Here is a 14,926-nt window from a genome sequence, read left to right on the forward strand (position 1 = left end):
TAGGGCGAAACTGCGACATTTTTCTTAAGCCGCTCTAAGCCTCATAATTTTTTTTCTCTTGGGGGGGGGGGGGGGGAGGAGGGCGAGTTTTTCGGACTGTTCGGTTTTTCGGACTGCTTGATTTTTTCAACCATTTTTCAGTTCCCACGAAGTCCGGAAAATCGGTCGGCTACTGCATACCATAAATTACACAAAATCCGACCTCGTCGATGACTCGTACGCGCGGCGTATGCGAGCGATGTCTGTCTGCTTATCTGCTCCGGCGCGGCGTGGATCCACCATCTATGGCGGAAAGTGATCACCTGACGGCAACTGACGAATTGGCGGCGCAGCGGCAAAGAGAAAAGGGCTGCGGTACTTTCCAGGTTCTAGTGACTTTAATTGGGACGCACGCGCTAGTGCTTTTTTTGTCTCCTGTTTGCAACTAAGGTTGCAACTAAGGCTAGCCCTATCGTCACGTTGAACGTTTTAATTCCCCGGTGGTGCAATTGGCGATAGACGCCATCAAATCAGAGACTGTTTGGCGCAGTTAGGCACGATTTTCGTCAATTGTATCAGAATGGCGCAGTAAATCCCATTTGGCGCACTTTGGCGCAGTTGGCGCAGGAGTGGAATCACTGTGACTGTATCAGAAAGCAATCGACCGAGAATAGTACTTCATAGCACTGCCGCCATTGCTGACCGACGTATGAGACACACTTATTGCTGTCTGCAATGCATTTATACATAACCTTGAGCAAGGCTTAATTGCCAGGTAGGCTAACAAAATTTTGGCAGTAATGTTTCGCTTTGTTAAGCATTCCCTATCTGTGCTGTCTCTTATCGCAACAACGAAATTCTTGTGATAGCGAATTTTTTCGCTGCCCCCACTAATTTCATTATTCCGGGATTCAACTGTACTCCAAGGCCACCACAGTTGTAGCCACTGCAAAGCGAAAGAAATCAGTTTTTTCGGGATCTAACAGGTGAAAGCACAATAACTTTGTTTTTTCTTAACTTTCGGACAGTAGCAGCACCTCTGACATGACACTAAGCAGTACTTTGCTTTAATAAGGCACACTCTTTCAAGCATGTAGTTGCCACCATACATCCATGTCTACATATACATGCATGTCTACATACACACATGTATCTCGTATTCATTTTCCACCACTGCACACCCTAAATAGAATGGATGACCCTCAAATAGTTAAAATACTTCTTGCGGAAGAGCCCTCTAACTATGGACAGCACATTACAACAGCCGATGCACTGCCACAGATATTAAGAAATGGGGCAAGAGGCCACTTAAGACATGTCATTTTCCACATAAAATGCTTGTAATACTATGGCAGAATGCTGCAACCAGTCTTAACATAAATTAAAAATATAACTCTTGGCCGTCCAGCAGGCCGACGATGCCACTAGAGCCCAAGGGCTTCTGGCCACCATCTAGGCGGAGTTGGCCCTCCCCCCCCCCTTCCAATCTGCCGGCTACCTAAATAAAAGTTTTCCTCTCTCTCTCCATAGCACAAAGGCACTATGGTGCAACTCCTTCCCTATTCGTCTGAAAAAAAAATTTGCAGGTGACTAGAGAAAGCTAGCTTTTGGCTTTGATTGCAAATGTGCACAACATTCCAGAGTTTAAGTAATAGATCTCTACAGGACTCACAGTAACTTCTTGCTTGCTTGGAAGCTTTTGGATGCCCGAGGCTTTCGTCGCGTCTTTCTGAAATGTGACGAGAGATGACAAAACATGAAAATGAGGTCTTGTCTAGAGATGCTACAGTTAAGGAAGCAGGTAATTCCACGACCGAGATTCACATCACAAACAAGACATCTTTAAATTCTATACCAAAGCCAGGCCTAGTCCACGCAAGCGATTTACCAAGCAGGTCATTTCAAGGTGTTTCGCTCGCAAGAAACCAGGAAGTATACTCCTCGAAGCGAAGCTCCAATAAAAAAAACAAGCACCAGCCAGGTAAAATACTCGCATGAATTACGGATTCTGATGGATTCGGATCCCAATGACGCTTGGCAACCTCAGGAGAGCCCCAAATAAGCAGCATTGCATCATAGCTTTGATGCGAGTTGTTCTGATGCTAGCAGTTAACATTTTGTATTAAGGTCAACGGCCGATTGTCTATACAGCACAATCTTGTTATATATTAAGGTCAACAGCCAACACCTACACTGTCCAATCTCATAACTAAGTCGCATCCAACGCTAAAATACCTTCCTTATATCTAATAATATCCATTATAATAGTGTGCATTATTATCAGCAAAAAGAAGTGCAAGCATAATGCCACATATTGGCACCCAAAGTCAATGACTGCTATTGCTAGTTGCTCTCACTGAGGATTTTGTTGGCGGCAAAGAAATTTTTTCTTCGCTTTAACTAATAGTGCAATGAATCTTGTATTTCCAGTTCTGTGGTAGGGCATCCACCTCGGATGCAGGAGGTACAGTAGAATCTCAACTATACGAATTATACGTAGATGTGGGAGGTAGACTAGAGCTGCCGCCTGTTACCTACCAGTAAAATGTGTTCAGCCATTACGGGACCTCAACACTTGGAAAAGGGGTGTTTCTCCACAACCCGATGACATCCCCACCTGAAGCAGTATCACATGGGGGAGAAATACCTCGCTTCATAGCAGGGAGTGCACATCACATGACGTCACGCCTTTTCAGGGCCAAAGAGCTGACTTACACATCGCCAGGAAAATGAAGACATTTTGCTAAGGGTGCAAAATCTCCCCTTTGGCAGGGGAACACAGCGGAGATCTTCCTGACTAGTCTAGCAACTTATCTTGCCATGCTCACCGGCAGTGTAGAGGGGACACCGAAATCACTACTGCCTTTGCGGGTGCCTGGCGGTCTTCTCCCCCTCGCAGCGATTGTTTTCCAATGGTACGAACACCTAACACATCGACACTCTGCAAGCAAGCAACCCCTTTTTTCATTCTACTCACCGCAGCATACCCATGCCTACGTGTACACTCGGTGTTGAGAGCATACGCCACCATAACCGTCTGCCAATAATGACATCCCTCAATCCCCGCACAGTACGCGCGGGTGAGAGAACAGCACAAAGCAGCATGATGGCTCATGACGTCACGTTCGCCTCCGCATCAAGGGCTTCCCCATGTGAATATTGCTTAATAGGTGCTTTGGGATGCCACATGAAAAATTACTGCCATAGAGTGGCCCAGACCCCACTTTGACAGGGTTTTGTTGTGCCCAGAGGGTTCAACCAGACTTGCATGGCGCAGGCTTCTTTCCCAGGACCATTAACCCCTACAGAAAAGAAGAATGCCAAGTTGGGGGACACCTACGTCTATTTGGATAACCGATGGGTAACCATCGACCATATGATTTTCAATCCACATCCTCCTGCAGTCGAGAGGGACACTCAAACACAAAACTACTGCAATGGTCATGTGGGGCAAGTACTGCCTCTGCGTCTAATTCTGCTGGGGAGTTCAACTATATGGCAGTTCACAAATTCAGTCCGGAGCTCGTGGAAACACGCTAGGTTTTCCCAGTCTGCCAGAATTCTAGGTACACTTGCAAACTTGCACATAGCTGTCAGCTGCAGACCACAGCACAATTTCTTACAAAGCACCATCAGATGAAAGCCTGCGTGCATGATTTTCAGCTTTATTCCTGTATACCATGGGTTCTCAAAGTGGATTCCGCAGGCCCTTGCTCGGGGTTCCACGAGCCACTGATAAATTTTCCGCGGTCCCGTGCTCGCCAAGTGGCTAAAACGGCAAACAAGAGCTGTGCTCGATCGACTGAACTTCCATTACCCATGCCTGAGTGTCAAAAAGCATGTCACAGCGCGTAACAGCAGTGCGTGAACTGTGCAATAAATCCGCAAGCAGCTTGTAGCCACCCAACCTCCGAAAACGGGCAGCACAACTAAGCTTTCGCACTTGCATCTTGAAGGCCGTAACTTACCAACATGCGCATTCCTCCCGTTTGTAGATAGGGTAGGTGCCGATAGCGTGCGCACTGATGTATACGTCGAAGGAATAAAAAAAATTAATGCACGGAGCACCACAATTGCACGCCGCGAAAGAGCAAAAACGGCGCTAGCGTCCAAAAACGAAGCAGCGCAGTCCACATCGCCATGGTCCTCTGCGGCAATCGTACGTGATACGTGACTGACAGCAACGCCGGAATGCTTTGTGTTTATTTGTGCCCTCAAAGCCCTTATTGTTGCGTTATACCCTGTGGGAATCCTCGGGTCCCATAACCGCCGCACGGGCAGCGAACGTCGCGTCAAGCGCATGCGTGCCAGGGAGAGTTGGGAGAGGGGAAACTTTCCTTCCGCGGGCGGCGCGCGGGAATCGCAAGCGCTATCAGCGCCACCGGGTGGGTCACGTGAGATCCCGCTGATATCGCCCAGGTGTCTTTGGTCCCCAGCAAGCGGCGATGGCGGAAGTCTCCGCCGCCGCTCCCGTATTCCCGCACGTGGTTAGTCAACCGCGTTCTTGCTGCGGCAAACGCCGCGGCCCCCCCGTATTCCCCAGTTGGTAAGTCGAAAGCCCTTCTTTACCTAGTGTATTATTCTCTTCGAGGGAACCCTCAGCGATGTCAACTATATAGCTAGCTGGCCTGCTCGAAGTGTTAGTTGCAGTCGTAATAAATGCTTTCCGAGTGTACACGTGGTTGTCGTCTATTGTTTCCTCGAGCTTGTACCGGACCGCGGTTGCTGCGCAGGCATGCGCCAACCGCGGGGTTCGGTGTGTTGAGGCAGAGGGCCGTTGGCATCCCCACCATATCCCGACAACCCGCGCGTAACACCGCGTTGGCGGCTAGCCGCCTGCTTCCATAAGTGCGTACTCGCCATCTGTGAACGCGTCGATAGCCACCACAGTTTCGTCCGGAGCGGTTGCGGCAAACAGTAGTTTCATTTTGACTCGGTGCGCGCGTCGGCTGCGTGCTTTCACAACTGCGTGGTCGCCATCCATAATCTCGTCGATAGCGACTACGGATTCGTCCTCACTTGTTGCAGCAAATCGTAGTTTCGTTTTGACTTCGTGCATGCGTCGGCTGCCTGCCTTCTGAACCGCAAGGTCGCCGTCCATGATCGCGTCGATAACGGCCACGGTTTCGTCAGCAGTGGTTGCGGCAAGCAGCAGTTGCGCTATGACTTAGTGCAAAAATGTCAAAGATTAAGAGCACCAGCTACATCGATGGACGGACGATTTGTTGGCGACCAGCTCAAAAATATAACTGGATGTGCGCGCGGTAGTCAAATGCGTGTCTGCAGATGAAGACACGCGCCGTGGCCCCGCTGCGAAGGATCTTGCGAGGCTTTCGCCGCTGCTAGCTCTAATCTGTCATCAGATGACAAGAATTTCAGCTTCCTCACTGCTTTTGTGCAAAATATAAACAAGCTTTGCTGATGCATTCAGTAAATAAAAGCGTGTTGACGTAGTAAGCATTCCTTTATTGTTTTTTTCATACCCTGAATAATTTGACATTAGTTTAATTAGTACTTTTTAATTCGGTTACTTAGGGGGGGGGGGGGGGTTCCTTGGCGCTTCATGGAGCTTAGCAGGCTTCCCCGGAACGAACATGATTGAGAACCCCTGCTGTAGACCATGTTTGACTATTAGGACTAGGAGTCAAACAGGGCTCAGGAAGCTGACGAATTGCTTTGCCATGAGAACTTACAATTATACTCCCAATGCTTGAACACACAAGATTATGCCTAAAAATTGAACAGACCACCAATCAGTTTTGATACCTCTAAACATTGACCATACCGAGCATGCCACGTATGGTCAATGTTTAGAGCAATCAATGTTTATAGCAATGTTTTGCGCATCATTCAAACTTGGCCATGTAGTCCTATAGATAAGTTTGAATAATGGAGTGTGCCCAAAAGATTGGGATCCGTGAGATAAGTTGGCAAGTGTATTGGTAAAGGTTGCAAATCTACAAGGTGTTTCAGCGAACACTTTCAAAAATTTTTAAAGGTTGCCTGTGGCAGATAGCACAATTGTAGTTCATGAGCTGGTCTACTCGAAAAGCCGGACATTACTTGCAAAAAAATTAAATTGCACAAATGACTAATAAGGTTTTAGCTAATTACCTTATGGCTTATACTGTAATTTACAAATTCTAGTTGTGGGGTTCACAAGGCACTTGAAATGAATTCTCAGGATGACACCAATTTCGAGATATTAATTCCCGAACTTTGCGGAGAAATGCATTGGTGCTGCAGTTACTTTTGTGCTTCAATGCATAAAACAACGTTTTGTTAAGAAAGTAACTGGAACACCAATGCATTTCTCTGCAAAGTTTGGGAATTATAACTCGAAACTGGTACCATCCTGAGAATTCGTTTTAAGTGGATCCGCCTGGCGAACAACACCACAGCTACAATTTGTAAATGGCAATATGGGCCATAAGGTAATTAGTGAAAAAATTAGTGAATTTCTGTTAATCAGTTGATTCTGCGTTTCAATTTTTTGAGCAAGTAATATCCACCTCTTCGAGTAGACCAGCTCATGAACTAGAATGGTGCTATCTGCCACAGGCAACCTTTAAAAACTTTTGCAAGTGTTCGCCGAAACACCCGGTATATTAAGAGGTAAAGACAACAGAGGCTTCCAATTCCTACAGGCTTTGCCGTAAGCAGCCCCGGTCACACTGTGCCAGCTTGTGGTGCTACTCGAAGTAGAGCTGTTCCAACTTGCGCTTTTGTCCACCGCTGCAAGCACTCTGTGGCACGGTATCCATGCGGACCTGCTTGCGCCTCTCGGCATACTCCTGACGACGGGCCCTGCGGTCTCGATTCTGCTCCCATCGCGAGTGACCTGCATCGCCATCACCGCTTTGGCCATGCAGCTGCTGGCTGCAGGCGGCAGTGCCGCTGTAGGAGGACGAGGGGGTGCTGTGGTCGAGCAAAAGGCCACTGTCACCAGCACCACGGCTGCCCGGCAGAACAGGCGCGAAGCGCAACAAGGCACCTGTCTTGCTGCCCAGGCAAGGCGCACCCGGAGTTTCCGCCGAGATCTGGGGATGCACACGGGGCTCATCCAGGTCCATGCCCAGCCAGCCCAATGAGCCCAGACGGCGCGCGAGCATCCTAGAGCCAAGTTTAATTGCGCACAAACACTTTTGCATGTTGTCTCCCCAGACAGCGGTACAAGCTAGGCTGAAAGCAATACCCTCGGAAACCCAAGAGACCACCCACCCTGGCTTAGCAGCTGTCCTCTCCACCACGGTGGGCAGGGCATCCACGAGATTCTTTAGGTCCAGAGCCTTGGGCACACATGGTTTCTTCTTACGGCGCTTGCTTTTAATGATCTTGCCAGCCTCAAGCTCTGTGTGGCACAAACATGTAGATTACAGATTTACAATCATACACCAACTAGCAACACAATTCCTGGTCACATGGCAGCACTACGCAAATGAAGACAAAAGAAAAGACATACACTGCAAATCCCGTTTTCCTGCTGTCTTCATTAGTGTAGCACAGCCACGCCACCATGCATGTTCACCATTCACCCAGTTTCCTATTCAAAGCACCACTGATTTCACATTCCAGTGTTCAAAACATTTCAACGCTTTGATAGGAAGTCATGATACATCGAAGCTATGATATATAATAAAAGATGATAACTTCAGTTTTTAATAAGAATTTTGTTTTAATACACTAGCAGCAAGCAACTTACTGTGCGCAGCTCTGAATGACTAAGTTATCTGCCATCATCGGCCAAGGAAATCCATGAACGTTGTGCTCCAACCAAAAACCTTTAGGCCTGCGAGTTCTCTAATCAACCAACCAACCTCGAAAAGAATGCCAATTTATTGTTCGATGTCTATTTACATGAAATGAGAGAAAGCAATAGCCTACATCATTTGTTGCTTACAAATGTTACAAGTTACTCAAAAATTAGGTGAGATTTGGTGCTAGGCGAGAGCTGTCACTTTGATCTGTTCATTGACGCATGCAAAGCTTTCGGAACTGGGGTGGCACACTATACACAAAAAAAAGCATGCCCGCAAACAAAATTTTATGCAGACAACACACGTTTTTGAGTGTATGTGAAGCTAAGATTTCATGAAGTGGTTAATGAAATGCTATTATCTAATTCATTCCATCGTTTTCGGGGTAAAGGAAATGTGCACCCTGCTATGCAATGCTACAAATATTATATAAACATAAATTAAATACGAGCCAATATAATTTTAAAATGTACTGCCCACTGTAGCACCGTTGTAAGTATGTGCCATAGTACACAAATCATCATCATGATCAACAAGTGACAATCATCTCAAAGAGCTAATTCGTGTTCGCACACTAGAAGTGTACGTGCTATTGTGGCCTAATGGCACAAGGATCAGGCTGCTGTGCTGGGGGGCCGAGGTTCAATCCCAGCATCGGGTAGGTAATTCAATTTTTTTCTTAGTATGAGCAAGACAGCAGCAGCCGTGGCCAGGAATGTCCAGGAAGGTTCACAAAGAAAGTTTGCTTTAATACAGTTTGTATCTTGTATACATACAGTGGCAACAGTGCTATTTCATTAGGGCTCCTGTTAATCTAGAGATTAAGAACCCGCCCGGACCGCTGGTCCCCTTGGAGTTTCCCGGACCAACGACCGCGTTCGGCATCACTTCTTTACCACTCCGTTTGTCACTGCTTGTGAACCGTTCCAACGCCAAAAGAAACCACCAATGCCTCCTGCTGACCTCCTTCAGCCCCTTCATGTCCCATCTGACCCCTTTTTCTGAGTTTGCCTTGACCTCCTCGGTTCTTTCCCTGCTTTTACTTCTGGAAACAAATGGATTGGCGTTGCTACTTACCACACCACCTGATACGCAATTACACGCGCTCTCCCTACCAGTTGTACTACGGACGTCGCTGATTTCCTGCTACATGCTGTATGATATATAGATTTTATTGGCGCAAGGGCCAGGAATGGCCAAAGAGCGCCAAGAAATATAGTACGAAGCAGTCTATGAAGTGGTAAATGGCAGATAGTGATTGCACATGGGCTGTATAGAGGCCTAAAACATACGCTGTAAATGGCGTAAAATACATCGACATTAAAATAATGAGAATGACAAGTGATATGGGCTATGATCATAAAAAATTCTATATCTGGATAACAAAATAAAATGTGGCAAGCCAATGGCACAGCTGCCTCACCAGAGCCCTTGAGCACAATGGCCCAGAGGCCTGTGCCTTACAGTACTACTATCGCAGCTGCACCCTCTAGAGAGAGAGCGCGTACTACGAATCTCTTGGGCTAATAACGTGCAACACAACATCGTTAAAAATTAAGCACCGCTTTAGACCCGAAGAATGGTTCTGCGCCAAGAAACAGTGCGGGATGAAGGGGGATACGCTGCTGGTAAGCTTGAGGAAAATGCTTTTTTCGTTTAGGTTCTGCTTCCCGACACTCCACCAAGACCTGGAGGACGGTCAGCCTCTCGCCACATCTACCACAGCTGGGAGGTTCAGCACCAGTTAAAAGATAAGAATGGGTACCATAGGTGTGCCCTATTCTCAGTCGGCAAAAGAGCACATCACATCGTCGTGACTTTGATATTGGCCATTTCATCTACTGCACATTAACCTCAATGCCTCTGTGCCCAGGCACCCAGCATAATACAACATGTTGGTTAGACATATAGGTTGTGCATAGCGGCGCGTAAAGGTCGTTGATTACAATCGCCGACCGTCTATTCGGACTCGACGGGAACCGCGAAAAAAATCTGAATAATCGTGAGTCCGAAAAAAAGGATTCGCCAGAAAAAAGTACCTTTATGGTCCCAGTGGACGGAAAAAATTGTCAATGCGCGACTGTACAGATGCACGCTTACGCGCGATCAGGTCAGCCTTATTTCCCACAGTGTCTGGCTATCGCTATAGACAGAGTCTTGTAATTGCCGCGTCTCGTCGGCGCAGATGGCACGGGAGGCGTCGGAGCCATTTCGCACTACGCGACGACTAGACGAGATCGAACAAGCAAATCAGGCTTAACACACTAAGCCATGGGTTCTCAAAGTGGGTTCCGCGGAACCTACGGGTTCCGCAGGCCTCTGCTCGGGGTTTGGCGAGCCACTGATAAATTTTCTCTGGTCCCGCTCTCTACAAGTGTCTAAAACGGCGAACACGAGGTGCGCTTGATCCAAAGAACCTCCATTACCCATGCCCGAGTGTTAAAAAGCACATCACAGTGCGTAACAGCAACGCGCGAACTGCGCAATAAATACACAAGCAGCTTGTAACCACCCAACCTGTCAGAACGGGCAGCGCGCCTAAGCTTTCGCACTTGAATCTCGGAGGCCGTAGCTTACCACCATGCGCCTTTCTCCTATTTGTAGATAGGGTAGGTGCCGATAGCGTGCGCACTGACCTATACGTTGGAGGAAAAATAAAAACAAAAACGCGGAGCACCGCAAATGCGCGCCGCAGAAGGGCAAGAACGGCGTAGCGTCCAACCAAAACGAAGCGGCGCAGTCCGCATCGCCGTGGTCCTCAACGGCAATCGTACGCATTACGTGACTGACAGCAACGCCGAAGCGCTTCGTGCCTAATTGTGACTTTAAATCCTTTATTCTTGCATTTATCGCCGCGAGTAACACCGCGTTGGCGGCTAGCCGCGTGCCTCCGTAAGTGCGTAGTTCCTATCTCTGATCGCGTCGATAACCACCGCAGTTTCGTCCGCAGCGGTTGCGGCAAATAGTAGTTTCGTTTTCCCTCGATGCGCGCGTCGGCTGCGTGCCTTCACAACTGCGTAGTCGCCTCCCATGGCAGCGTCTAAAGCAACCGCAGTTTCGTCCGCACTTCTTGCAGCGAAAGGTAGTTTCGTTTTGACTTGGTGCGTGCGTCAGCCGCCTGCCTTCTGAACCACAAGGTCGCCGTCCATGATCGCGTCGATAGCAGCCGCGGTTTCATCCGCAGCGGTTGCGGCAAGCAGTAGTTTCGCTTCGACTCAGTGCAAAGCTGTAGAAGATAGTTTTGCGATGGACGGACAGTTTGCGATGGACGGCGCTTTGCGATGGACGGACAGTTTGTTGGCGAGCAGCTGAGTGACGAAAAAATCGGGATGTGCGCCCGTTGTTGCAAAGCGCGTCTCAGATAAAAACGCGCGCCGCGAGGCCTTCGCCGCTGCTAGCGCTAATCAGTCATGAGATGAAGAAAATTTCAGCTTCCGCACTGGTCTTGTGCTAAATAGAAACAAGATTTGACGATTCATTGAGTAAATAAAATTGTGTTGACGTAGTGAAGCATTTGTTTTTCTTGATACCCTCGATAATTCCACATTCGGTTAATTCGGGGGGGGGGGGGGGGGGTGTTGCTTGGCACTTTATGGAGCTTGGCAGGGTTCCCTGGGATGAACGTACTTGAGAACCCCCGCACTAAGCAAAAGAGCGAGACTTGAAAGATAGCTGTTGACAAGGCCTAGGTCACGTAACAACTTACAACACAAAGGCCAAGCACCGACTTCCAAGCACACTGGCTTGGCTTGGCCTGGCCTGCTGTTTGGCTGCAGTATACAGTCAATGGATACTGGACTGGCTAAATCCGAAACACGACAACCAACAAGTGCAGCCAACAAAACTACAGCCTTCGAGATCAGCAACTGACACTTGTAGGTGCTGCGTGGATTTAGACACCAGCAATCCAACCATAGCAAGCGCGCCCTTTCAGTGCTGGCAACCTAGCAAAATGTAAACATAGCGGCCAGCTTGTAGTGACCGTATCGTGGCGTTCGACGTCGCATCTGACCAAGCCGCCGGTGTCCGAAAAATCGAACGGCGCGCTGTAGAGCGTCCGAACTATCGGTCGTGGTTATACATTACTTCAATGGGACGAGTGGTGGTGCCGCGAAGGTGTCCGAATAAACGAGCATGTCCGAATAAACAGTCGGCGACTGTATAGGATTTTTGTGTTTTTGTAGTGATTTTAAAGCTTTCACTACACTTAAAGAGTCTGTCATTATAATCGCTTTTGGAAGGTGTGCTTTTCCAATATGTTTCACAGCTGCCATCAATGCATAGGCTTCTGCAGTGAAGATGCTGGTTTCCCGGTGCAGGACGTCGGATTCTGAAAATGATGGACCAGCAGCTGCATATGAAACGCTGGAATGTGACATTGATGCGTCTGTGTAGAATTGTGGGCAAGAGTACTTCCACTGGAGTTCAAGGAAGTGCATACGAATGTGTACCTCTGAAGAGTGTTTAGTGATGTCTGCAAATGACAAATCACACACTATCTCCTGCCACAGCCATGGCAAAAGCGGCTTTGCTGGAGCCATTTTTCATGTGTAGGTAGCGGAATACCTATGTCCTCACTCAATTTCCTTACATGCAGTGCAAAGAGCTGTCTCACAGGTCGGTTGCGAAAGTGTACTTGATGTATCGTTTATCGTAGAAAAGCATGGATGTTCACCGTTCGAGCTTGCTTTCAGAAAGTATAAGAAACTAGAGTATGTCCTCTGCAGATCAAGAGACCACATTTGATTCTACATAGAGACTCTGTATGGGACTTGTTGTGAAGGCACCGGTCGCGAGGCAGATATCTACCTAGATGGTGCACAGGATCTAGCATCTTCAGGGCGCTGGGTGAAGCAGATTGGTATACTACAGCACCGTAGTCTAAACGCGAGCATCTTCAGGGCGCTGGGTGAAGCAGATTGGTAGAATACAGCACCGTAGTCTAAACGCGAGCATATAAGGCTTTTGTGCAGAGTCATGAGGCACTTTCTGCCACTACCCCACGTTGTGTGCAACAGGATTTTAAGGATATTTAGCATTTTTAGGCATTTACCTTTAATGTCCTTTATGTGAGAAATAATGGTAAGCTTTGAGTCTAGTATGATACCCAATAATTTGTGTTCTGCATTCACAGGAACGCGTTCTCCATGGAGTTCAATAATGGGCTCTGGGACCTGGCATCTTTTTCTTGTAAACAGGATACAGGAGCTCTTTTGGGGATTCAGCTTAAATCCATTCTCCTTAGCCCACTGAGACAGTTTGTTCAGGCCTAGCTCAACTGGTCGCTCACAGATTGACAGGTTACGTGACGAATCCTATCTGCACATTACCAACATATGCACAATAATATAAGCTTTGCAGAATACAGGAGCACAATGAATTCATTTTAACAATAAAAAGGGTGCAACTAAGGACGCCATCCTGAGGCACTCCAGTTTCCTGCACAAATTGCCTAGACAAAATGTTTCCAATTCTAACACGGAATGTCCGGTTAGAAAGGTAGCTTTCAATTAAGCTAAACATGTTGCCACGGATTCCCATTTCGGAAAGGTCTCTTAATATTCCTTAAAGCCAGGTAGTCTCGTATGATTTTTCCATATCGAGCAATACCAATAGAAAGAATTGTTTATGAATGAAGGCATCACAAATAATGCCCTCAATGCGTACAAGATGGTCAGTCGTCGACCGGCTTTCCCTAAAGACACACTGGCACGCATCAAGCAGTTTGTTTGATTCCAGAAAATGTAGAAGACAGCGATTAACCATTTTTTTGGAAAACTTACAAAGGCAACTCGTAAGCACTTTGGGTGGTAGCTTGTTACAGAGGAGGGTTCTTTACCCTGCATCAGAACTGGAACAACAGCTTCTTTCCATGCAGCTGGAAGGTACCCAGCAGTAAAAATTATATTACGAGCACTACTACGAGCATCCTTAATACTACGAGTACTACGAGCATCCTTAATGTGTCTGTGCGGAGGTTTTTAATCATGTCATACATGATTCTGCCAGCCCCCGGGGCGGAGCTTTTACGCACATTCATTGAAGCTCTTAACTCAGCGATACTAAAAAGAAGGTTATAAGTGTTGTTCTGTGTGTACTTACGGTCGAGTGCCTTGCGTACAGCTATCTGTGTTTAAGAAATGATTCGGAGTACTGGGTCGAGCTAGACACACGCTCAGTGTTCACCGAGAGCATTCGCCTGGTCCTCCAAGCCGTTCCCTTGTTAATTGACAAGCGGTAACGGATGGGTTTCCTGCCCCTTTACCCTTCTCCGCCCATCCCAAACTTTAGACTCTTGTGTGTAAGAGGTTATGCCAGACAGAAACCTCTCCCAGCTAGCCCTCTTTGCTTGTCGCCGTGTCCATCTTCCCTGTGATTTTACCAGTTTAAATTCTATGAGATTTTCTGCAGTCGGGGAGCGACGCAGTACACCTCACACTTTGTTCTGTTTCTTTCGTGCCTGTCTGCACTCCTCTTTCCACCAGGGGACCCGTCTTTTACATGAGAGACCTTTCGTTTGTGGAATGAATTTTTTAGCTGCGTCGATTATAAAACCAGTAAAATACACTACTGCGTCTTCAATACTAAAACTGTTCATAAAATCTTGTGATAAGTACGTTGACTCTTTAAAACTTTTCCAATCAGCCGAAGGTATTTTCCAACGGGAGGCGTGGGGTGGACTGTCATGTTCCTGTATTAAGCTAAGCATTACAGGAAAGTGGTCGCTCCCAAATGGGTTCTCGACAACATTCCAGTCCATGTAAGGAAGGAGGCTCACAGTGCCAACGGCTAAATCTATAGAAGAATATGAATTGTTGTGGATATTGTAATAGGTGGGCTCTTTTTTATTTCATTGCGAATCGACCACAACGTCAAGGTACAAGCACCAACTTGCCACACAAACCTTTTCTTCAATTCATTCCAGCCCAAGACAGCATCCGAATGGAACCACCTCCCCGCCTCGGTCGCCAGCAATCCGGTTCATTCATACTTTCAAACTGCTGTATCTAACATTATATAGTGATTCACCACTCCTCTCTGTAACGCCATCAGGCACTGAGAGTATGTTAAATAAATAAATAAATAAATAAATAAAGAGACAGGCACCAGATGTTACCAAAACGTTTTCAATAACTCGACCCCTGGCAGCTGGTCAGTCAGCTTGTACAAATCTGTTTTGCTAAGTTGGT

The 14,926-nt window shown here is 47.3% G+C and overlaps 1 protein-coding gene across 1 annotated transcript in view; it reads right to left on the minus strand.

The window, feature by feature from the left end:
- Nucleotides 1-1,571: 1,571 nt before the first annotated feature.
- The window catches only part of LOC119437721 (uncharacterized), a 40,821-nt gene continuing 27,466 nt past the window's right edge, over nucleotides 1,572-14,926 (minus strand). Inside the window, exons 4-5 of the mRNA XM_037704695.2 lie at nucleotides 7,201-7,330; nucleotides 1,572-1,708 (exon numbers count right to left, since the gene is read on the minus strand). Of these exons, the coding sequence (XP_037560623.1) occupies nucleotides 1,648-1,708; nucleotides 7,201-7,330 (191 nt within the window). The 3' untranslated portion in view covers nucleotides 1,572-1,647. The remainder of the gene's footprint in view (nucleotides 1,709-7,200; nucleotides 7,331-14,926) is intronic.

Source organism: Dermacentor silvarum, chromosome 1 (assembly GCF_013339745.2).
Source record: "Dermacentor silvarum isolate Dsil-2018 chromosome 1, BIME_Dsil_1.4, whole genome shotgun sequence".
Classification (NCBI taxonomy): Eukaryota; Metazoa; Arthropoda; class Arachnida; order Ixodida; family Ixodidae; genus Dermacentor; species Dermacentor silvarum.